General features: G+C 50.2%; 2 protein-coding genes and 1 long non-coding RNA gene across 6 annotated transcripts in view; 1 reads left to right on the forward strand and 2 right to left on the reverse strand.

The window, feature by feature from the left end:
- Positions 1–579: 579 nt before the first annotated feature.
- On the reverse strand, positions 580–11,586 carry LOC128120768 (uncharacterized). 2 transcript variants are annotated; one of them, XR_008221946.1, is made up of 3 exons: positions 11,473–11,586; positions 7,442–10,462; positions 580–6,504 (listed from the first exon to the last, which is right to left on the reverse strand). XR_008221946.1 is itself a non-coding variant. In XM_052754977.1 (2 exons), the coding sequence occupies exon 2, from the start codon at positions 8,846–8,848 to the stop codon at positions 7,919–7,921; it is 930 nt and encodes a 309-aa protein (XP_052610937.1). In that variant the 5' UTR covers positions 8,849–10,462; positions 11,473–11,586; the 3' UTR covers positions 6,780–7,918. The 2 variants fall into 2 exon arrangements, 1 of the variants encoding a protein (XP_052610937.1); XM_052754977.1 differs by lacking the exon at positions 580–6,504 and having other exon boundaries at positions 6,780–10,462.
- On the forward strand, positions 11,313–21,201 carry LOC128120770 (uncharacterized). Its single transcript, XR_008221947.1, has 4 exons — positions 11,313–11,666; positions 15,985–16,239; positions 19,606–19,892; positions 20,264–21,201. It is a non-coding gene; the product is annotated as an uncharacterized LOC128120770 (long non-coding RNA).
- The window catches only part of Sez6l (seizure related 6 homolog like), a 168,027-nt gene continuing 163,920 nt past the window's right edge, over positions 20,139–24,245 (reverse strand). For all 3 annotated transcript variants that reach the window (XM_052754975.1, XM_052754974.1, XM_052754973.1), the window contains exon 17: positions 20,139–22,820. In XM_052754975.1, coding sequence (XP_052610935.1) covers positions 22,791–22,820 — 30 coding nt within the window. In that variant the 3' untranslated portion in view covers positions 20,139–22,790. The remainder of the gene's footprint in view (positions 22,821–24,245) is intronic.

Genomic DNA, 24,245 nt, shown 5'->3' on the forward strand with positions numbered 1-24,245 from the left:
AATACTCCTTGAGCCTTGGCTTCCTCTGAAAAAATTCCTTGACTCTTGCAGGTAATAGCTTGGCCATAGTCAGCTGAATTCCTACTTCATATTTCTGCATCCTATAGCACATGGTGAAGGAGAGACCTGACTCCACAAAGCTGTCCTCTGACCTCCACATTCAGGCACCCCCACAATGTGTCACCCCCATAATCATAATAAACATTTTAAAAGTCTCTCAAGAAGAAAAATTTCCAGGCTCTCTTGAAAAGAGGCAATATTCAGCCACGGTGGGACATGTTTATGAGATTACATATCGGCTACTGTATGAGGCTTGCTGTTGTCCACGGCACCAGTGATGACTGTTACTTGTCACTGTCTTTACTCTGTACATGTGTGTGAGTGCTGATGGTGATGTCCCTTACCTCCCTATCACCGTCAAAAGTGGAGAGACAAAAGCCAGAGCAAGAGGGTGGGCTGGTCCGTTGTGGCACCCTCTGTGTCCCCACAGACCCTGGAGTTTGAAGACCCCAGAGCCACGTGGCCAAAAAAAAAAAAAAAAAAAAAAAAAAAGAAAGAAAGGAAAAGGTGGCCATATGCTACAAGAGTTCACAGGATTGAGGATTAGGCTTGGCAATGTCTGAGAATTCTCCACCTGGAAACTGAAGCAGGCAGAGATGAAAAGGGACAGGAATATGAAGGCTACAGTGTGCACATACTTGGTTAGGGGGTGGCACAGAGCTCATGCGGCAGAGGTGGGGTGCATGAGAAGTGTGGATGAACAGGAATTGGACAACAGCTCAGTGTGTGTGTGTGTGTGTGTGTGTGTGTGTGAGAGAGAGAGAGAGAGAGAGAGAGAGAGAGAGAGAGAGAGAGAGAGAGAGAGAGAGAGAGAGAATGTGTGTATGTGTGTGTGGTATGTGTTTGTGTGTGTGTATGTGTGTGGTGTGTGTGTATGTGTGTGTGTGTGTGTGTGAGAGAGAGAGAGAGAGAGAGAGAGAGAATGTGTGTGTGTATGTGTGTGTGGTATGTGTTTGTGTGTGTGTATGTGTGTGTGTGTGTGTGTGTGTGTGAGAGAGAGAGAGAGAGAGAGAGAGAGAGAGAGAGAGAGAGAATATGTGTGTGTATGTGTGTGTGGTATGTGTTTGTGTGTGTGTATGTGGGTGGTGTGTGTGTGCGTGTGTGTATGTATATGTGGTGTGTGTGTGTTTGTGCATATGTGGGTGGTGTGTGTGCGTATGTGTGTGTGTGTGTGTGTGTGTGTGGTGTGTGTTTGTGTGTCTCACTTAGGGCTAAGCACCTGCACTCACTGCACTTTGGGCGTTCTGCATCTCAGCATGGGCTGCGGCTCACGGCACAGGGACTCTTCTCCGATCGAGGCTGAAGACGGCCCAGGTCATGGCTAGAGACACTAACGTTTACAGGGTGTTTTAGTTTCTGTTATTGTGATAAATATCACAACCAGAAACAGCTTGAAGAGGAAAGGCTCCATTTCAGTTTTCAGATCACACTCCATCATTGAGGGAAGTCAGAGCAGGGACTCAAGGCAGGAGCACGGAGCAGAAACCAAGGAGGAGTGCTCCTCACTGGCTTGCTCAGGTTGCTTACTTATACACTCCAGGACCACCTGCCCAGGGGTGGCATCCTTCCAGTGTCTCCAACTGGATGCCAAAGAGGAGAGCACCCACTGTTGGAGTCCTCACAGTGAGCCTCCTAGGACACCAGGACAGTGAGGAGGATTGAGAGTGGCCTTTTGAGACACAAGAGGAGGGTACCAACTCACCATCAGGGACACAGATCAAGCACATAGGATCCCTGCTTGGGACACTAGAGGCCTGCTTTGGTGTCTTGTAGGTCTACTCAACTATTGCCCAAGTCCTTTGACTTCCGGCCAGAAAGATGTCTGGGTTTCAGGAAACCTGGGGCCCAGAGCAAGGGCAAACTTTAGCATCAGAAGCAAAGCTGTCGAGGTGCTGACTTAGCGCAGCCTGGATGGAGTAAGCGGCACCTTCCATTGGATGGCCGTCCCTGGAGACGTGTCCCTGATCTGCTGTTACTGGAATCTGCAACTCCAGTGAAAAGTTGCCTGGGGCATGACTCATTCAGTGCACATCCAAACCAGTGCTTCTGCAGTATAGGGCCAGGCATGGAACACCAGCCTGGAGCACCTCCCTCCTGCCGCAGCTGCTGTTCCAGAGGCAGGTGTTGCTCTGAGAGAGGAGCCTGGGCCTTAACAGCCACCTTGTCTGGTCAGCTGGCTTGGCACACTGCAGGTACACAAAATTTCCTGGTATCCAGGAAGAAGGAAACAATGAAGTCCAAGGAAAAGATATAGTAAGTCCCCTGATGACCAGCCACATTCCTAGAGAGGTTAGAGTCATCAGATCATGTAGGGGGGGTCACCGAGGTCAGTGTTCTAAGCTGAGCCTTTGGAAATGAACACAGGATAGTTCCACAGAGATAAGTCTTCTTGTATTCATCATTGATTAATTTGGCTTTCCCATACCTGGGAGTTTGTTGAGGCCTGGAGAGGAAGGATGGATGCCTTAGGGCCATCCCTCTCATCTTTTCGTGCACGATCTTCCTTCCTGCGGCCTCTTGGCCCGCATCTTCACTTTCTCGGGTAGTGATTTATCAACTCTGCCAGACGCTGTCTCACTGATTTGGCGGTGGAGTCAGGGTGGTCAGGTCATGATATAACCATCACAGACTCACTGGCTGATGAGTTTGAAAGGCCGTGGAGTCCAGACTCTGTCCACTGACGGGTGGGCAGCAGGGGAAGGGACCGTGCTTCCCGTCTCTGTGAGATTGCTGCTCAGCACTTTCCTCTGTACAAATACTCACTTCACTTGGCAGAAGAATACAAAGAGCTTTAGAGTATCGTGAATGAATGAATCCCATTTCTACCCATCACTGCCTATGGGTCTTTAGACATGGCTCAATGGGCCTCAGTGTTCTGTCTGTGACAATGGGCCCATGGCTACCTAGGAGCAGTGTCTTGTTTTGATGGGATGACCTAGGCAGATCTCTAACATGTTCTGGCTTAGGGTGAACAAGCGTTTAGTTTGTGCATCCTCAGCTTCCTAAGCCACAGGATGTAGTGATAAGTTTCTCTGGTCCCACTGGGCCCCATGGTCCCACAGCCACTTATAAAATAATCACTCAGAGGCTTAATATTAATTACAAACTGTATGGCCTATGGCAGGCTTCTTGCTAGCTAGCTCTTTCGTCTTAAATTAACCCATCTCTATTAATCTATGTTTTGCCACGTGGCCGTGGCATTACTGGTCTGCTGGCATCTTGCTGCTCCCTGGGTGGCAGCTGCTAGGCATCTCTCCCTACTCTTCTTTCTCCTCTCCATACCTCTGCTTGGGTTTCTCACCTGCCTGTAAGCTGCCCTGCCACAGGCCAAAACAGCCTTATTTATTAGCCAATGGGAGCAACACATATTCACAGCTTACAGAAAGACATCCCCAGCAACAGGACACCTTCACATTAGCATCTCCCTGAAGCTATTCCCCTCCATTCAGGATCTTGCTTAACTGCTAGTGTGTAGACAGGAAGACCTTGACTGTTGCCCACGGATCTCAGTCCACCCTTATCCCTTTGGGAGCAACTCTCACCAAGCCCTTGGCAGGCATCATAGAAAGTGTCATGCTTCTCACTGGCCAGCCAGTCTAGCTGACCCACTGCGCTCCAGCCCCTCTCTGACGGACAAGATGGCTCACTGGTCAAGGCCATTGCTGTACTAACTAGTCTGATGACTAAATTCAAGCCCAGATCCCACAGTGGAAAGAGAGAACCAACTCCCGAGAGTACTCTGACCTCCACACCCGTGCTGTGGTTCACACACACACACACACACACACACACACACACACACACACACTCCCAACCTAATGCACACATTCAAGAATGATAAGAAAAATTAATAATAATAATAATGATTAAAATATAAAATGTAAAAAAAAGTGGAGAAGTGATTGAGGAAGGCATGTGGCCTGCATAGCATGTATGCACACACATGCACACACACACACACACACACACACACACACACACACACACACACACACTAACCACAGAAGGTATTGGATTTGAGTGACATGTTTGTTTGAGAAGTTGTATATGTACAGTGATGGACTGAAAGGGCAAGTGTGGGAACCTGTTTTCAGGTTCCTCGTGGCTTTACCCAGCAGGTCCGAATAGAGAGGATGATTAGGACCACGGGCCTGAGTGCAGGTGTCTGAATGGTCTGCACTTGGCTGTGCTGGGGGAGAAGGTCTTTTGCTCCACCCCTTGGCATTTCTATAAATACCCTGGGGCAGAGACAGTCAGGGCCCATTGGATTAGGTTCCAGGCTATCCTGTATTTTCTGTTTATCTCCACAATCTAAATCCTTCTATCTAATATTTCCTGCTGCCTGCACTCAAGAAAACTCTGGGGAACTGTGGGGTTGGTGGGTAAACACCCCGCAGGCAAGGGGGTAATTATGGGATGGGAATCATGAAGGGACTGTGAAAAACCGTAGTGCTGCTGAGAAGCACAGAGAATGCAAGCCAGGCAGCCTAGATGGAACTGGGCCGGGAGGACAGGAGCCGGGAGTACTATGGGAGACAGCGCCGGGCAGGAGGTCCTGAATCAGCATCAGCGGGTGAGTGAATCCAGAAGGCTGGAGGAGGAATGAATCAACAAGCTAGTGGTGGCCTGAGAGGACTTAATGGCACTTGTCAGAGGGGCCCCTCTCAACCTTGGATACACGCTACTCTCCCATGATGCTTTGGGACTCCACTGTGCCCCTCGTCACTATGGCAACGACACCAGAGACAGACACCCTGAAGGAGAGGAGGTCTAGTTTGGCTTAAGGTTTCAGGAGTTTCTGTCCAAGATGGCTGGCTCCACTGTGGGAAGTAGAAAAGTGTGTCTGAAGGGCACGGTGAAGCTATGGTGCTCGCCTCGTGGGAGCCAGGGAGGGGAGAAGAGAAGGGGAAAGAGGAAGAAGGTGAGAAGGAGCAACAGGGGAAAGAGGAGAGAGGAGAGGCGGGAGGGGCCAGGGGCAAGAGTTACCCTTCAAAGACACAACCGCAGTCACCCACGTCCTCCAACTTTGTCCCACCTCCTGATTTCCATTGCTTCCAACAATGCTATCGCATCACCAGCATATCACTGAGGAAGGCTGATCCCTCAAGATCCAACCACAGCTCAGCGATGGGATCCACCAGCTGAGGCCAAGCACGTGAGCCTTCGAAGGGACACTTGGCGTTCAAGCCCTAAAGCCCGCCTTGTCCAGGCTCCCCACGTTTCTCATCAGTGCGGGAGGCCAGATCCCACCTTTTAAAAGGGTTCCTATGAGGAGGAGAGAGGGATAAGAAACTTTTATATAGAAAGATAGCAAAGAGAAGAAAGACGGGAACACAGGATAGTTTTGGGAGGACCTGGATCAAAGTCCACCGGTCCCTTCTGGCTCTTCAAAAGGACTTTTTATATCAATGCCAAGGGGCCGGGCAAAAGACCTCTCCCTTGCTAGATCAAAGCACACTGCATAACCAAGCATAGACCCTTCCAAACACCTGGTAACCACGCCCGTGGTCCAATCATCCCCTTATGCAGCCCTGCTGGGTAAAGCAAGCTCAGATCCTTGGACCCTGAGTAAGTTCTCACTAGGAAACCTCTGTGGGTTTCTACACATCCGCAGACTACATGTTGAGTCTACACACTTGGTTCATTCTGTTGCTGAGATAAAATACTCCGATTAAAAGCAACTCACAGAGGAGAGTGTTTGTTTGGCTTACATTTCCAGGTCACAGGCGATGAAGTCATGGCAGGAACTTGGAGCAGAAACCAGGGCGGATGCTGCTTGCTGGCTTGCTCAGGCTCATACTTAGCTAGTTTTCTTATGCAGCCTAGGAATGGTGCTGCCCACAGTGGGCTGGGTCCTCCTCCATTGATGGACATCCAACACACTGCCCCATAGACCATGCACACAGGCCAATTTGATGTGGACAGTCCCTCAACTGAGACTCGATTCCCAGGGTGACTGTGTTTAGTTGACAGTCAAAGCGAACTAGGACAGCTTGTTTGATTCATAGACTCCAAGGGGGAAGGACTGTGTCCCTTTTGTCTTCCCCTCCCCGCCTGCAGAGCCTGGGACCAAAGCTTGGCCCCAAAGCTCAGGCTTGGGAGATCTGTTTTGTGGTGATATTGTGTTCCCCAATATATTGTGAACACTAATAAACTTATCTGGGGTCAGAGAACAGAACAGCCACTAGATATAGAGGCCAGAAAATGGTGGCACACATGCCTTTAATCCTAGCATTCCGAAAGCAGAGAGCCATCCGGATCTCTGTGAGTTCAAAGCCACATGCCTTTAATCCCAGGAAGTGATGGCAGGAAGCAGAAAGGTATATAAGGCATGAGGACCAGGAACTAGAGCCTGGTTAAGCTTTTAGGCTTTTGAGTAGCAGTTCAGCTGAGATTCATTTCGGATGAGGACTCAGAGGCTTCCAGTGTGAGGAACAAGATCAGCTGAGGAATTAGAGAGATGAGGTTAGCTGTGGCTTGTTCTTTTTCTCTGATCTTTCAGAATTCACCCCAATACCTGGCTCCGGGTTTGTTTTTATTAATAAGACCTTTTAAGATTTGTGCTACACTGTTTGAATCAATAATTGCACACAGGGCATTAGAGCAGGAGCAGGTGCAGGTGGCAGCTTCTGGGGAAAAGGTCTGCCAAGGTTCTCAAATTCACAGGGTCCCAGATTCACCAGGGACTGGGTTGGAATGAGAGGCCGTGGTCCCGATGCTGACGAATGTCATAGTTTGGCTTTTTATTGCTGCGATAAACACCATAACCAAAAAACAACTTGGAGAAGAGGGCTTCATTTGGGTCACAGTCCTCCATTGAGGGGATATCTCAAGGAGGAGGCTGGGAGTGGTTGTGCACACCTTTAATCCCAGCACTTGGGAGCCAAAAGCAGGTGGACCTCTGTGAGTTCGAGGCCAGCCTGGTCTACACAGAGAGTTCATCCAGGGCCACATAATGAGACCATATCTCAAACAAACAAAGAACCCCAGAAGGAATCTGGAGGCAAGAACTGAAGCAGAGACCATGGAGGAACAGCGATTACTGGCTTGTACCTGATGGCTTGCTCAGCCTGCCTTCTTAACCACCCTGGACTACTTGCCCAGGGATGGCCCCGCCCACAACCAACTGGGTGAGTCACCAAGAATATTCCCACAAGCTTGCCTCCAGGCCAGTCCAGACAACTCTAGCTTTTGTCAAATTGACAAAACCCAACCAGCATGGTTGGGCCCAGAGGCTCCAGGGCAGGGCTTGGGTCTACACGTCATGGCTCAGGCGGTCAGTGCAAAGGTCTTGGGGGTTACACTAGAACTATGTTGACTTGCCATACAGATCTAGAGGCTTTCCAGTGCCTCCCTTTGCTGTGGACTTCTCCCAGCTTACCTCTGAATTGCTCGGAAACATCTAGGCTCTGGGGTCGGGACAGTCACACGTGGAACCTTTCAAAGCTGTCCAGGGTGACCTATGAAAGGAAAGAGTTACCTACCCCACGACCATTCCTCTCTACTCTGTCCGGGTCTGCCAGAACATGGCCAAATATCCACCTTGCTCGCACACTAAGATACTGCCATCTTTCGCTCCCCGATGTCTATTAGCTAGCATGTCCGCGCTCTGTCAGATGCTCCTCTACACGTGAATCTGCTCAGTTGTGCCTGCTGTGCTCTTAGCACACTTAACCCAGTGACCCATTAGCAGCCAGAGCTGGGCCCTAAGTGAGTGCTTGGCATGTGAACATGGCACCCAGGGCAGTCCTGACAGCAGCTTGTCAGAGACATGACTCCCCTCCTCCGCTCCCCAGAAGATGTGGCGTAGGAAGGAGGAATTTTCCTATTATTTCATAACTGTCTCTTTTGATTCTCTCTACTCCTGCATTCTTTTGTTCCCCCTACCAACAGCAGCTGTCCCTAAAATCACTTGTTTCGCCGGCCTCAGGAAGTGTGTGCCCACAGTCATTGTTTCCATGGGCACAGAGGGGCGGGCTTGGCAGGGAGAGTGACAGGAGAGCCACACACTCTTGCCTCTGATGACTTCCTGAAATTTAAAACTCATGCTGACAGGACAGATGGCCCTGACTCTCCAGCTCTGTGGAGAGGCTGTAGGCTCCGGGTCTGTTTCTGATGACAAAGCACTTGTGGGGAGCGTGAACGTGAGGGGGACCCACACCTGCCTGGAGCTGCTTGCAGGGTCAGGGTGGTGCTGAGGGTGAAAATGAAGGTGGTGATAGAGTGATGGTCGCCGTGGTGATGGCAACATGATGGTGGTTGTTGTTGTTGTTGGTAATGATGGTGTTATTGATGGTGGTGGTAGTGGTAGTGATGATGTTGGTGTTGGTGGTATGGATGATGTTATTGGTGTTGGTGTTGGTAGTGATGGTGTTATTGATGGTGGTGGTGGTGATGGTGGTAGTGATGGTGTTATTGATGGTGGTGGTGGTGGTGGTGGTAGTGATGGTGTTAATGATGGTGGTGGTGGTGGTGGTAGTGATGGTATTATTGATGGTGATGGTGGTGGTGGTGGTAGTGATGGTGCTAATGATGGTGGTGGTGGTGGTAGTGATGGTGTTATTGATGGTGATGGTGGTGGTGGTGGTAGTGATGGTGTTAATGATGGTGGTGGTGGTGGTGGTAGTGATGGTGTTATTGATGGTGATGGTGGTGGTGGTGGTAGTGATGGTGTTAATGATGGTGGTGGTGGTGGTGGTAGTGATGGTGTTATTGATGGTGATGGTGGTGGTGGTGGTAGTGATGGTGTTAATGATGGTGGTGGTGGTGGTGATGTGTGCATGTTCATGCAAATGTGTTGCAGCAGGTAATCCTGTCTCTTATTAAAGCGCTTGTAAACAACAACTTTTCAGTATTTCTGCCCATGCCATGCTTCTGTCTTTCCTTTCTCTCTTGCTGGACCACATTCCTCCAGAGTCTTTGCTTTGAATATGAGCTACCAAGTCCAGCCATGTTCCCTCATTTGCTATGCCCAGATTCAGCTCCATTGTCTCCCTAGTGACCATCTCGCTCTCACACATGCTCCTGGTGGCCATAGTGACTGTATTCATGAGGACTTCCACTCTGCACTCCCCCCCTCACCCCACACATGGGGGCAGCTGGAGCTGCCTATGCCACAGCATTCCAACAGCCAACTCACCACTTGAAGCCCTTGTGTTACATACAGTTTGGGTTTTTGTCCCCGAGCCCTGTGTCAGCGACAAGGCTGCCAGACCACAGTCCCCTTCTGGTAGAGCCTTTCATCTCCCCTTGAACAGGCTAACTACACTTTGGATAGCCTGGAGGAGGGCAAGTTCATGGAGCAAAAGTGTTAGCTAGGAGGCTACTGCAAGAGCACCTCTTAAATAAATACTAAATAGCGTCTCATAGGATAGTGGTCACAATCCTGGAAAAGACAAAGTAACTCGAGAAACGTGGAGAATACAAAGTGGACAAGATACAGCGGTTGGAGGCTGTGGTTTGTCCTTTGAACTGAAGTCTGGTCCCCATTGTTAGGTGTTGAGTGATAAGAAGAAACCCTACTGTGGTATTCAGGGATGTGGCCTGTAAGAGGTGACGGGGCAAGGCCACTAGGGTGAGCCTGTGTGATTGAGTCCCGGTGACTTTAGAGGCAGAGGGGGCGAGATCAGACCTGCACGGACCCGCTGTTTCTTGCCACGCAGTCTTCTTTCTGCGCCATCTTGGGACCCGGCCAGCATGAAGGCCTTTAGCAGGTCAGGCCCTCAGACTCTGCACCTCCTGGGCTGTGTCCCAAATAAAAACAAAAATGCTCGGAACAGGGTCTCACTCTGTAGCCCAGGCTAGGCTGGAACTTATCTCTTACCCAGGCTGGCTTCAAGCTCAGAGCAATCATCCTGCCTCACCCTCCCAATTCCATACTTGATACCCAGCCTTCTTAAGGTAGCCCCGCTGAAGCTTTTGTAATAGCAATGAGAAATGGATGAAGACAGTGTGTGGAAGGGCTAAGGAAGGATCCAAAGTTAATCCCAGTTTCTCTCTTGGGCAGCTGGAGGGAGAGCTGAGACGGCAGTGTTTGAAACAGACGTGTCACTGACCATTTGCATCATGGGAAAAGTGAAATGGCAAAGACCACAGGTATTTTTAGGGGCGTGTGTGCAGGTGCACTTGTGAGCACGTGGAGGTCAGGAAACAGCTTGGGTGTCTTTCCTCAGACACCTTCCTCCCGTGTCTTGAACCGTGTCTGTCACAGCTGACTGGCCAGCAGTCCTCTCGTCTTCCACCCCAGCTAGGATGACAACGGATGCCGCCAAGCCCGGCTTTTTACGTGGGTGCTGGGGATTGACGTCAGGTCCTCACGCTTATGTCCACGGCAAGCACTTTGCCCACAAAACCGTCCTCGGCCAAGACCAAGAAAAGCCACTAGCAATCAAGCTTGGACTTCCTAACAGGAAAAAAATAAAGGGAAATTTCTCTTTGTCACCTTGCTTTGAGTCAGGGTCTCTGGTAGTTCACGTAGTCTGAGCTAACCTCGTCTCCTGCTCCACCCACCTCTGCTCCCCAAGTGTTGGGATTACAGGCATCTATCCTCATGCCTAGCTTTGGTCTATAGCTTTTGCTCTAAGTACTTTTTCAATGTCCTTAAAACAAAACAAAACAAAAAAACAGAGTCTTTGGTTGTCTTTTAAAATCCCTTCCTGTGAAGCGCTGGCCCGGCAGCTGTTAGAAGAAATCCTTCCCTTTCATTTTGCATTCCTGTCTCACATAGTGGATTTTGAGAACAGAAATATAATCACCTCAGAGCAGGCAGCCCTTTCTCAGCCTGGGGAGGAGGAGGGAGGGAGATCAGCAGCAGGGGACTCTGGGTTGGCGCGGTGCCCCCAGGCACCTTGTGACCCGTGGTGACTTGATAGACCACGAGGCTTATAATCAGCACGCCAGACCCTAAAGCCAGGAGCCCGAGCATCCCAGATCCACCTTCTCTGCATCCCCTGGGAGATCATTTTGAAAAGGAAGCAATCGGGTCAGGTTGCTGGGATGGAGAGAGTGTGATGGGGTCAGACAGGATGGTAGGGTCTGGACACACTCAAGGCTCTGCCCCCACCCCTACTCCACCCCACCCCACCTCCTCCAGTGCAAATCTGAGCTACTGTTTCTCCTTCAAATCTGGGCTTAGAAATGTGCTGCAGGGGTAGTTTGGGGCATCTTGATTTGCAATTCCCAGCAGCTCTTCCAGCGGAAGAGTGCTTTTCGGTTTCCGTGGCAACCAGCAGTGTTTTGAAGAGGCGGTGGCAGGTTCAGTGCCTAGGAACCGCCGCCCGGGAATGCCTGTCAGTCTGTCAGTGAAAGGGAATGGTGAAAGGACTGTGCTCTGGGGTTTCCTCTGACACTGTCCACTTGACCTTCTCAAGACCGAAGAAGTGGAACAAGGACAGCCCCAACCCCAGCACTCACCATCCAGTCGCTGTTCCAAACGTCTACAGCATTGGAGCCACCAGTAGGTCAGGTGTGGCGACCCACACCTGTATTATTCCGCTGATCATGGAGCTGGGTGGTGGAGCTGGCTAGGTGGGGTGATGTCCTCACTGGCTGGCATTTCCTAGCCCGGAAGATTTGTTCCTGATGGGACATATTCTTAGCAGCCCGAGGTATTGTTCCACAGCAAATTTCAGGCTGGACTGGTGGCTTTAGGGTTTGTGGGTTTTGTATATTTGTATGTGTGTGTGGGAAGGCAGAGCATGTGTTTTTCTCAGCTCGGGAATGCTGCTGCAGATTCCTGGTCAGTCCACAGGCGTGTGATCTACCTATAAAGTGTGCAGGGACCATAACTGGACTCCAGCTGCAGCTGTACAGGCTGACCTCGGTCTCCATCCGATTCCCACCCTAAAACCCACAAATGGTCGCTGGGCAGACCACACCGTGGCATTCCTCCCTTAGAAGCCCCGCGCTGGAGAGTTCCTCCTCCCTTTAAAAAAAAGAAAAACAAACCTGCATTTGCTCAGCTTGCCCTTGCTTCCTTATTATTGGGGTGGGACAATGACAGGGTAAGCCACTGGCTTGAGGTGGTTCTGGTGGCTGTTGACTACCCAAAAGCAACACCCCGCAAGTTAAACCCACTCCATCACACTGAAGCCACATCAGCCGCAGCGAGCTATCAATATGAATGTATCGAGAAGAGGAGGCAAGGTGCATCCCGTTTCTACACGGGATCTCTGGTGCTTTCATGAAAAAAAGTCACGGTGGGGAAGGGCAGACATCACACGGCACACAACAGTGTGTCTCAGACATAGAGTGGAAAGGTATGGGATCTGGGCATTAAGAAAGGGTACTTCCTGCCTTTCAGACTGGTCCTGCAAGATTCAATCATTACAATTACCACAAGGCTCTTTCATGCTTACTACGGTAGTTCAGGCTGGCTTAGAGCTTGCCATCCTCCTGCCTCAGCTTCCTAGGTGCTGGGATTGCAGGCCTGTACCACTCAGCCTGGCCAGAAAGTGACATTTAAAACATCCATATATTTCACACACAGTAAAGCAAAATGGAAAACCACTGAGACTCATACAGGACTGTGCTTGGACACGGGATAGGTGACACTTTTATTTCTCTTTGTGATGAAAACCTGTGTTGTGGGAAGAACACCACGTGGGCTTTACCCTCAAAGGAGTTATCCAAGTGTCCCAGGCAGGGTCACGTCTACAGGCTGCAACACTGTGAGTGGATCTCAGGATGGTCCAGGGCCTGCTGCTAGACAAAAACGTAGCGTAGGGTGGTGAGACAGCGGATTCAGTGGGCAAAGGTGCTGCTGCCCCGCCTTACAACCAGAGTTTGATCTCCGGGACCCATCAAGTGTGAGGCAAGAACAGACTGTTGCAAACTGTCCCCGACCGTCACACATACAAGTGCACACACATACAAGTGCACACACATACAAGTGCACACACATACAAGCACACACACATACAAGTGCACACACATACAAGCGCCCACACATACAAGCGCACACACATACAAGCGCCCACACATACAAGCACACACACATACAACTAACAGCACAGCCAGCTCATATTTAGAACATTTTTTTAAAAATTCACTTTAGACTTTATTTATAAAAAAAGTTGCAAATGAAAGCAATCACACATTGAAATTAACCTGGTCTAAAGATTATACAACTCCACGAACCCGTATGTCCTTAGAGTTGCCATTCAGGACGGAAGCTGTGGAGCCTCCCCCTGCATTTTATGCTCTTGTTATCGAGTCTATTCTTATACACTTACCCACTACCAAAAATGAAAAATCCACAACAGGGTTAGAGTGAGACGCTTAGCTCTGTATCCCCTTCCATGACCCGTGTCCACTGCCTACATTCAGTCCGTCCTCGTCCCCGCCGGCCTGTCTTGCTCTCCCGTCTGTCTGTTACACTGCACCCACATGTACATCTGTGTACACGCACACACACATCGTCTGGATGCCACACAAGAGAAAGAACAGGTGGTTTCGCTCTTCCTAACGTTGTGTGGCCTCACTTAATAGTATACATTCTCAGCCAATCCACTTTCCTGCGAATTTTATGTCATTTTCCTTTAGAGCTGGATGCTATTCTATTCTGTACCTATACAACAAATTTTCGTTCTCCACCCACATGGGGTGCAAGCATCTCTGTGAAGGGGATGGAGTTCTCTGGGTATACACCCAGGAGAGAAATAGCCAGGTTGTATCATAGTTCTATTCTTAATTTTTTTTGATTAACCTCTAAACTGGTTGCCACCATGCTTTTATTAATTCACTCTCCCACCAGCAGTGAATCAGGATTTTTCTCTCTCTCCACAGCCTTCCTGACATTTGTTGTAGGGTTTATTGGTGACAGCCATATGACTAGGTGAAGTGGTCTCACAATGTTTTCATTTCCAATAATAACATTGTTTTCGGTATTAGTATGTTTCAAATTCCATCTTTTCCCACTGGCCCAGCTTAAGTCATGACGCACAACTGAGCCAATAGTGAACTGTCTGCACAGTGGTCAGGGACTCCAGAACCATGGCCAAATACCCCAGAAACATGGCCAGACACCCCCGAGTCATGGCCATGTGCTCTCAAACCATGGCCAGGCACTCCAAAACTGTGGACAGACGTCCTAGAACCATGGTGTCAGGTATCCCTGAATTGTGAACAGGCACCTCAGAACCATGTCTGGGTACCATAGAGTTAAAGGTACATTGAAGATATTTTTATTATTATTTTTTAAATCATTTTGCGTCTTGCCTTTTTTATTGTTTTGTTTTGGGAAGATGAGAGATTAGGATAAGTCTTAGGAGATATGTGACTCAGGGCAGAGATGGACACACAGGATTTGAAAGGAAGTTTCCCTGTATGGTGGGCCTGACATTTTGCTTCCCATTCTGTCCCCCTTAGGAAATCTCAGAAGTCAGATTTTCCCATGGATTGAACAAGGGTACATGCTCTAGACTGAGCCACACCCCGACTCACTTCCTGCCTTTTTTTTTTCTTTTTCTGACAAAGGTCTAGAAGTTAGGTTAAACATCTTCGTGGACTAGAGGTGAGTCTCTGTGAGTAAAACATAGGAGCCAGGAGTCCATGGCAACCACGCAAATCTGTATCCATCATCTCTAACTACGTCTGTCTCTGTCTGTAGCTGTGTCTTTCATCTCTACCTCTGTCTTTCTGTCTCATCTCATCTCTGTCTCTCTCTCTCTCTATATCTACCTCTCTTGGTATATATTCATATATATTTTCAATCTATATCCTGGGCCTCCTTCATGAGCAAGGGAGAGATTCCAATGACCTTGGTTTCTTTTTCTCTGCCAAGAGTGAAAGGCAGCCTGCCACTTCTCCAGACAGAATTCTGCTTCATTGGATAGAATCCATTTCATCAGATGTCATTATCCACAGAAAACAGCCAGCACCCTGCAGGGCAAGCGTAGAGACGAATGGTGTATAAATAAGTCAGGGTTCTCTAGAGGAACAGAACTGATAGATAGAAACACACACACACACACACACACACACACACACACACACACACACACACACACACACACACTGTGGGGGTGGGGTGGGTATTTATTAGAATGGCTTACAGGCCCAGTTCCAACAATGCCTGTCTGTCTACCAATGGACAGTCTGAGAATCGAATAGTTGTTCAGTCCACGAAGCTAGATGTCTCAGCTGGTCTTTAGCAGATGTTGGAATCCTGAAGAAGCAGGCTTTAATGCCTTTGAAGGAATTGCCTTAGCAGCAGGACAGATGGACTTGCCACCGAGAATGAGGGAGGGAGCCGGAAAGGGCAAAAGCTTCTGTTATCCGTGTCCTTTTATGTGGGTTGCCACCAGAAAGTGTGGCCCAGGTTAAGGGTAGTCCTTCCAACCTCAGATTATCTACATTTAGGGTAGGTCTTCCCACTTCAAATGATCCAGTAAAGAAAACCCTTCACAGCCGTGCCCAGGTGCTTGGGTTTTAGTTAGTTCCAGAGGTGGTCATGCTGTGACCTGTTTTTATGTATGGAGGGTGGGATGAGGAGGCTTGGTGTGAAAGTGGAGAGCTGACTGGCACAGCCCCTGCTGGCACTGTCTGGAGCATCACAGGGCTGGCCTCAGGCCTTTGGTCCTAGCAGACTCCAAGTTAGACTCTTGGCTCATTGCCTACCTTCCTCAGGTGAGTCTTGATGTCACAGAAATAGAGGCAGGTGTGCTTGAGGGTGCCGCACAGTGTCCCTCCACTGGCTCCATTCCCGGAGCCCCCTAGGCACAGTGTCCCAGGGTGATGCTTGCACGAAGCCCCCCTGGGGTAGACAAACAGGCTCCACAACTTCTGATGTACCCGAGTAGGAGCTGGCTCAGCCAGCAGGTGCAGGACCCAGGGAGCTCGGGAGGGTTGGACGGGGCAGGCCCCCTGACACTTGGATGACTGGGGAGACCATGCTGGGTTCCGAGCCCATTCCTCTTCCCACAGGTCCTGCTCTGACACCTTGGGTCTCTGTCTAGGCCCAACCAGTGCTGGCTGCCTGGCTGCTGGGTCAGGAAACCAAGTTGTGTCCATTGTCAAGGGAGCAGGGGCACCTTAGAGACCGGAACCATGGCTGTGACCCCAGGGGTCTCCTGAGGAGCCCGAGCAGCTGAACTGGTGAAGAGATGGGAAGAAGCAGGTCCACCCTGCCGGACTCGCGACAGCACCCAGCACTGACCTGCCTGGCTCTGTGCTGTGAAGGTATTGTGTTCTCCAAAATATTGTGCACCCTAATAAACTTATCTGGGGTCAGAGAACAGGACAGCTACTAGATATAGAGGCCAGAAAATGGTGGCACACACGCCTTTAATCCTATCACTTGGGAAGCAGAGATCCATCCAGATCTCTGTGAGTTCAAGGCCACACTGGAAACAGCCAGGTGTGGTGACACACGCCTTTAATCCCAGGAAATGATGGCAGAAAGCAGAAAGGTATATAAGGTGTGAGGACCAGGAACTAGGGCTGGTTAAGCTTTTAGGCTTTCGAGCAGCAGTTCAGCTGAGATCCATTTGGATGAGGACTCAGAGGTTTCCAGTCTGAGGAAACAGGATCAGCTGAGGAATTGGCGAGGCGAGGAAGCTGTGGCTTGTTCTGCTTCTCTGATCTTCCAGCGTTTACCCCAATACCTGGCTCCGGGTTTATTTTTATTAATAAGACTTTTAAGATTCGTGCTACACTGTGCTCTCAGCTCCTCGGCACCCACTCCATGGCACCCTGGTCCACAATCAGTAACTGCACTTACTGAGCACTCCCAGCCCACGTTTCACTGTGACACTCTCTGGTGACACAGAAGTGTGAGCACAGTGCCACACATGGCCGTGTGAGCGGGCTGCTTGCCCCTTGCCTTGGCCGGATGGCTTTTGTGAGTAGTGGGGATGCTCAGGAGCCGAACATGAGATGTAATAGTACCGACCACCATCCTCTCGACCCACATCACCCCTTCCCCAGAGCCTGCCCATCACCTGCAGCACCTCTCACCTCCAGCAGCCACGTGACCACCCTGGCTGGCTCCTAGGCCCTGCCCTGCCTCAGTTTCTCACAGACACCTGTACACACGTTCAGAGTCTCTTAGTATTCTTTCACATTCTCTCTCTCTTCCTCTCTCTTCTCTCCTCTCTCTCTTTCTTCCTCTCTGTCTCTCCTCTCCTCTTCTCTCTGTGTCTCTGTGTCTCTGTCTCTCTCTCCTCTCTCTCCCCTCCCTCTGGCAGGGTCTTGCTGTTGATCCCAAACTTTCCCCAATCCTCTTTTTTCCATTTTCCATGTTCAGGGGTTCGTTTTCTTTCCTCTTCCCAGTCACATGTAGCCCAGGCTGGCCTTAGCAATCACACACTCACATCAGCTACACCCATTACCCTCTGTGCTCTGTAGCCTTAACTCCATGCAGGGAGGCCTGTGAGAAGAGAGCCCGAGTGCAGGCAATCCTTGAGTCCCTGCCAGCACAGCAGGGCACTGACCCCTGGGCTCTGCCTTAGCCTGGCCATGCCCTCCCTGCTGGGCCGTCCTCTCCACATGTTCTTCTGCAATCTCCTCAGCTGGTAAGAACCTGCAGCTGACAGCAGAGACTGGTATTATTAAGCCACACCCACCGCTTGGCCTGGCACCATGTACATGTCAGCTCCAGACACTCCATGGAATGAGACTCACTGATATGCCTGCTTAATGCTGTGGGATGTTCTGTATGGCAAATGTGTTGCTGATTAGTCAATAAATAAAACACTGATTGGCCATTGGCTAGGCAGGAAGTATAGGCGGGACAAGGAGGAGAATAAAGCTGGGAAGTGGAAGGCTGAGTCAGAGAGACACTGCCAGCCGCCATGATGAGAAACAGCATGTGAAGACGCCGGTAAGCCACGAGCCACATGGCAAGGTATAGATTAATGGAAATGGATTAATTTAAGCTGTAAGAACAGTTAGCAAGAAGCCTGCCATGGCCATACAGTTTGTAAGCAATATAAGTCTCTGTGTTTACTTGGTCGGGTCTGAGCGGCTGTGGGACTAGCAGGTGAGAGAGATTTGCCCTGACTGTGGGCCAGGCAGGAAAACTCAAGCTACAGCTTAACATTGTGCTGGATAGTCATATGTCAACTTGACATACGGACTAGAATTATCTGAAAGGAGGGAACTTCAGTTGAGAAGATGCCTCCATGAGATCCAGCTGTAAGACACTTTCTTAATTATGTATTGGGGCAGAGCCTAGCCCACTGTGGGTGGTGCCATCCCTGGGCTGGTGGTCCTGGGTTCTATAAGAAAGCAGGCTGAGCAAGTCATGGGGAACAAGCCAGTAAGCAGCACCCCTCCATGGCCTCTGCATCAGCTCCTGCCTCCAGGTTCCTGCCCTGTTTGAGTTCCTGTCCTGACTTCCTTTGATGATGAACAGCAATATGGAAGTGTAAGACAAATAAATCCTTTCTTCCCCAACTTGCTTTTGGGTCATGGTGTTTTGTTGCAGCAACAGAAACCCTAACTGAGACACACATATATGTGTAGGGCAGGTCTGTGACTCCAGGCTTAAATGTCTGGATAGTGAGGTTGCCCATGTGTTCTCTCCTCCTGGGGCCTCTGGGGCATAGTGCCTCCTTCTCAGGCCAAAAAAAAAAGAGTCTCTACAGAGATGCCACAGTGGCTTAGTTTGAGCCATGTGCAGTGGCTCACCTGTCACTCCAGCACTTAGGATGCTGAGGCAGGAGAATTGCTGTAAGTTTTAGGCAAGCCTGGGCTACTCAGGAGATCCTTAGCACTGGGAAAGCAGAAACAGGAGGATCCCTGGGTCTTGGTGATCTCCAGGCCAAGGAGAGACCCTGTCTCAAAGGAGTGTGTGGTGGTCGGAGGATGACAACCGGGGTAACAGATGTGAATGAAACCAACCTCAACCCACAGTCTGAGGCTGCACTCACTGAGGCTCGTGGCTGAGACCCTGTCTCAGCAAAGGAACACATGACAGACACATAGAAATTGCTGATGTAGGAACAAGCACATTTCTTTGTGTTTACCGTGGAATTCTACTGGGTTCCAATACATGAACTGAAAACTTTCTAATCTTCGGAAATGTTTTTGGTTTTTGTTGTTGTGTTGTGTTGTTTTGTTTTGTTTTGTTTTTTTTTTGAGACACACTCTTACTATGTAGCACAGGACAGACTTGAGTTAATAATCCTGCCTTTGTCTCCCCTGCTCTATTACAGGAACACATCCCTCTCCACCCCCCTTTTCCCCTTAGAAACAATCTGGAATCTTCTTTTGAAAAACACAGTTGGAAATTATTCAGTACTCAAATACATTATTACCAGAGGGGAAAAAGTTTATCTTCATGGACTGCTTTGAATTTTTTGGTCTATTGAATAGAAAAAAAAAGTATTAAATTACACTTACTTTTTTAGTGTGCTTGTTTGCTGTATGTGGGGACACGTCACGTGCACGAGGAGGTCAGAGGGGAGCTAGCCTCAGTTTTCTCCTACCTTGTGGGTCGCAGGATCAGACTGAAGTCATCAGGCTTGGTGGCAAGCCCCTCTACCCACTGAACCACATCACTGGCCCTAGTCCATTAACTCTGCTTTCTCCTTTGGTGCCCAGAGGCAGGGAGTGTGGGGATGGGCCAGCCTGTTGCAGAGCCACGGAGGTGATGCTGTCCTGCCCTGGGAGCCTCTAGGACTGAAGGAAGCAGATCATGCCTGAGCCTTGGGGTCTGCTGGGATGGATTTTCTTGGAACCGGCACCCTTCCGCTCCTCTCTCTACTCCCTTGGCTATGTAGAGGCTGCATTTTAAAAGGGGCCACTTCAAGGGAGAACAAGAGTCCTCACCAGGAACTGAACAGGCCAGCGTATTGATGTTGAACCTGCAGCTTCCACAGCTTTGAGAGGTAGGTCTCTCTTGTCAATACTGCCTGAGACTGGAGTACTGAGACATCTAGGACTGAGACTGGCTGTGTTGGTAGCCGTCCCCCAGACAGGCCTTGTTCTAAACATCCCTTAAACATGCCTAGGGCCACTGTAGAGAGAGCAAGTCCTGTCTCTGCATCCCAAGTACCTCACCCCCAATCCTCAGAAGCTGGAAACATGGCCCTTGGTGTCAGCCTGGAGCCTTGGGAACAAAATCCACACCCATCACTCTTTTACATCTGTTTTATTAGCAGCAATATATACAAAGTGGAAAATGATTTCATTTCATTTTTCTAGCTTATAAAGTTTGCTTTTTTTTTTTTTTAATTCTGTTTGATGATAAATGAAAAAGCGAGCATCTGAGAAGACGCCTACCTCTGCAGGTGCTGAGTGCTGCCCAAGACGGGACCTGGAATGCCATGTCACTGGGTCTCATCAAAGACACAGAAAGGCCACGCCCAAAGGGGGAGGTCGCTTTGCCTGTGGTTTCTTGAAGCTACCCATTGGTTCGTCGGCGTCCCCGGCGCCACCATTCCGGCTGTAACCCTTCTCTTTCTCCGGGGCTGTGTGTGGATTTCCAGAGTTGTCCCCTGAGGTTTGTGAATTCTCCAAAGAGCTGGTTTCAAAGGCTTGGGGTGGGATCGCTTGGAAAGATGGCTCCCCCAGACAGAGGTCAGAATACGTATGTTGGCAAAGTGAGTCGACCAGAAAGGAAGCTAAGGGGGGGAGGTGGGTTCCAGGCAGGAGAGGGAGGAGCTGTGTGCATGAAAGGACAGGTGGTGGTGACAGGCACAGCCTGCATCAGTCAGCATGAAGGATGCACACATCCTGGAGGCCTGAGCTTTGGAAATGCGTCTGTCTCCCCACTGACGTCAGAACAGGGGACCGCTTGTGGAAGGGCTCACAAGTGCATCCAGTTCAAAAAAAATATTGAATCCCCAAGGTTCAAATTTCCATCTTGTAAAAACAAGCAGGGATGGGCCTTGATGAGGGTACCTGGTATACATTCGGCACTGATAGCATCATTTGTGTTTTTTTTTTTTTTGTTCTTTTCAAACCTTTACATGTTACAAATACAGAGTCAGGTATTTAAAAAAAAAAAAAAAAGACACCAGCATGTCCTTTCAGTCTTTGTACATTGTGAGCTCACAGGAGCCAACTCTAGGCTAGAACACATTTTAAAACATGGTTACAGACACTGCGCCACCAAGACAGAATTAAGACACTGGTCTCCTGCAAAAAAAGAAATCAACATTTTTTTTTTTTTTTTAAATCTACCCCAATAGCCAAGAGACGACCTGGGCATGACCTGGTCAGCTTTAGGGAACGGGATTCGAGGGGCCTCACACACGTCAGACCTCATAGAAGGCAAGCGCTCAGTTTTCACAGGGCCATAGAGTGAACTAAAACCAAACATCACGGACAGTGTTCACAGGTGACCCAGTGCTGGGGTGGGAAGCATCTCCGATAGGTTCTGCCTCTGGGAGAAAGGGTCTTTCCCCAAAGGGTCGCTGTTCCCTAAAGCCTGCATGGTTTCTCCTCTGGTTCCTCTGTGGGTGGATGGGCTGGGTGGCCAGACACCCCTAGCCACAGTGGTTAGGCCTATGCATGCAGGGGCCTTTCCTGGAGGAAGATGAGTCCTCTCCTCTTCCCCACATGGTCCTTGAACATACAGTTCCCTCCAGCACCTCACCCCTGCACCTTCCTTCATGACTGTACTTAGAAAGTAAACTTCTGGAGAGCCAGGACCCTGATGACGGAGCCGTCGATGAAGACTGGGAAGGGCCTGTTGTTTGGGAACATTCTGTCTTTACTGAGGTTCAAGCTGGGCTTTGTGTCTCGTTCTCTGTGGTTTCCATCCTGCTCTGCACACGGGGCATCTGCTTGGGCTCCCCCCACTCAGAGCCTCAGAGGCCAGGGAGGGGATTCTCTCTTTCAGCCCTTCCCTGCCGGGGAGCATGTGAGAACCAGAGAGCTGGAGGTAATATCTTCCGTACTTGAGTCCCATCTACATCAAAGGTCATTCGAGAAGCCCCGGTGAGTGAGTGTCAGAGCTGATCCCTGGCTTTCGGGTCATGGCGTTCCTCCCTCCCCACAAGTCCCTGTGACTCTCTAGTCCAAGCTGCCAGTAGATTTCTGAACCTCGCCTCAGGGTGATCCTGCCAGCAGAGGTGGGATCCAGTTCACCTGGTATCCATCCCTCTTTGGAGTCCCCTTCCCCAAGATCCCTGTGCCTCATCCCTGACAGACCTCCTTGGGACTTATCACCTTTTAAAAAGGGGGCTATTTTCTTACCTATTCAGTGTTGCCTGAGCCCAAGGAATGTTTAGAAAATCTTTGCTGCCTTTGAAGGCCTTGGGAGGGAGAGGATAGGCTCCGACCTTTTAGAAACTTTTAACATTGGAAAAGAGGACATAGTTTTTGTTTTGGAGGAGAAATAACTGGGCTTAAGGACTCAGGCTAAATTCCACTCCAAGGCAGCCCTGCAGGGACACTCTGACAACCCCAGGGCTTCTGTTCGTACCAAGTACGCTGCGGCCTGCTGTGGAAGACCATGCAGGGCGGCGTGGCCCAAGCCTGGCACTGCTTATCCATCGTGGCCTGCTGGCCCTGTTACCCGCTCTGTTCGCCTTGGGAATGGAGGCTGTCACGTGACCTTGGCTGCAGTCCCAATGTACCAAACCCGCCGATTTCAATGCCTTCGATTTTAAATATAGTAAGGAGTGCGAAGAAACAGTGAGTCTTTGAATCAAAAGAGTAGAGGGAAAGAGGGGCTGCAGCCCAACACCATGAGGTCGCTGATGGATGTCCGAGGAGGTCCTGACAGTTCACGTCTGCACGTCCGTCTCTGAAGTCCCCCCTTTCCAGGGCAGCTCTGGTTAGATGGAAACTTCGTACTCTCTCGTTTCCTGCAGGACAGAGTGGCACAGATGGGTCAAGTCCTGAGTGGCAGAGTGACATCCCAAGTCTTCCAGGGTGCCACATCTCCCTGTGTCCCTGGCCTTGGCCCTGTGGCTCTGGATTGGAGGTCTGCTCTGTCTATTCACTGTTACGTGTGTGTGCGCGCACGTGCGCGCGCACGCACTGTGGCATTCTCTGGGGTCTGACCTCCCTCCAACACTGTGACCATAAAGATGGAAAGGACAAGAGCCAAGCCTGCAACAGCTGGTCCTCTAGGAGTCCCACCCCACTGATGCTACCACGTCCTACTGCATCAGGCAGACTGAGGAATGTGTGCTCCGACTCTCGGGTAATTGCAGCCCCTTGCTCTCCCCAAATCAATACAAATCCGTCCTCTGAATGCTGTCTCCACCAGCTGTGGTTGGTTGCCTTTCTCCAATGCTCCCTGCGCCAGTCCCAGGGGGAGGGTCAGGAGCCAATGAAATCACAGGCCCCAACTTGGAAGCGCCATTTCCTGTGAGGCTAACACAGCTATGATGGCCGCATCAACACTTCCCTGGAAGATGGGAAGTACAATGGGCAGAGTGTGAGGTGGTCCCACGGTCCCCACCTTCCAAAGCGCATGCCTGGGTAGGTAGGTAGAATAGAGCACGTCATGGGAGGGGGATTCCAGAGGCACCAAGACAGACGTGAAAGAAGCCAAGATCAGGTGACCGGAGGCCTCCCCAGGCTTCAGGGAACAAAACACCCCTACACAGAGAACTCCAACAACACAGAAGGGGCCGTCAGAGGACACAGGGCGGCCAATCCAGCTCTGGCTCATTTCCATGCTCATTCATGTCTGGTGGTAAACTGCTTCTTTCCCTGTTACTATCCACAGGTCTCCCTGTCCAAGGCTATAGGCAACCATGGGAGCCAGGGTGGCGTGGATCATCCCCTGGCCAAGCCTGTGGCTATGGCTTGTGAGCCGCCCCTAAGCAGACTGGTTATATAGGAGATATTTCACACAGGGAACAAAGGAGGAGGCGTGGGGACAGGTCAGTGTGGACAAGGGACAGGTTTGCTGTTTTCCTAACAGCAGGGAGAATTACATGTCATGACACAATGACTTGAGGGACAGAGCTGTCACAAAGCCCCGAGCTTGGCGGCTCCCCATGTGCACGCTTGGACCTTTTTCACACACCCCATCTGCCATGTATTTTAACTTTCATCCACGTCCGTATCTCCGTTTTACGAGCTCTTCCTCCAAAAGTGTTCCCAACCCTCTCAAGGGTCCCCATCATGCAGCCATAGAACCTGGCTAGCTTTCCATGGTCCTTCAGAGTGGGAATTAATCATAATCACGGACATGTTCGATTGAGGCAGGAGGGCACGAGGGCTCAGGATGTCAAGCCAAGCTGGCCTCCTTCCTCCTGGCTGGGTACAGCCTTGTC

Source organism: Peromyscus californicus, unplaced genomic scaffold, assembly GCF_007827085.1.
Source record: "Peromyscus californicus insignis strain IS unplaced genomic scaffold, ASM782708v3 Scaffold_2__1_contigs__length_46816999, whole genome shotgun sequence".
Lineage (NCBI taxonomy): Eukaryota > Metazoa > Chordata > Mammalia > Rodentia > Cricetidae > Peromyscus > Peromyscus californicus.

Bases quoted from the DNA above. Each gene is read 5' to 3' on its own strand.
- LOC128120768 (XM_052754977.1), bottom strand. From the start codon at position 8,848: ATGAACATGCACACATCACCACCACCACCACCATCATTAACACCATCA.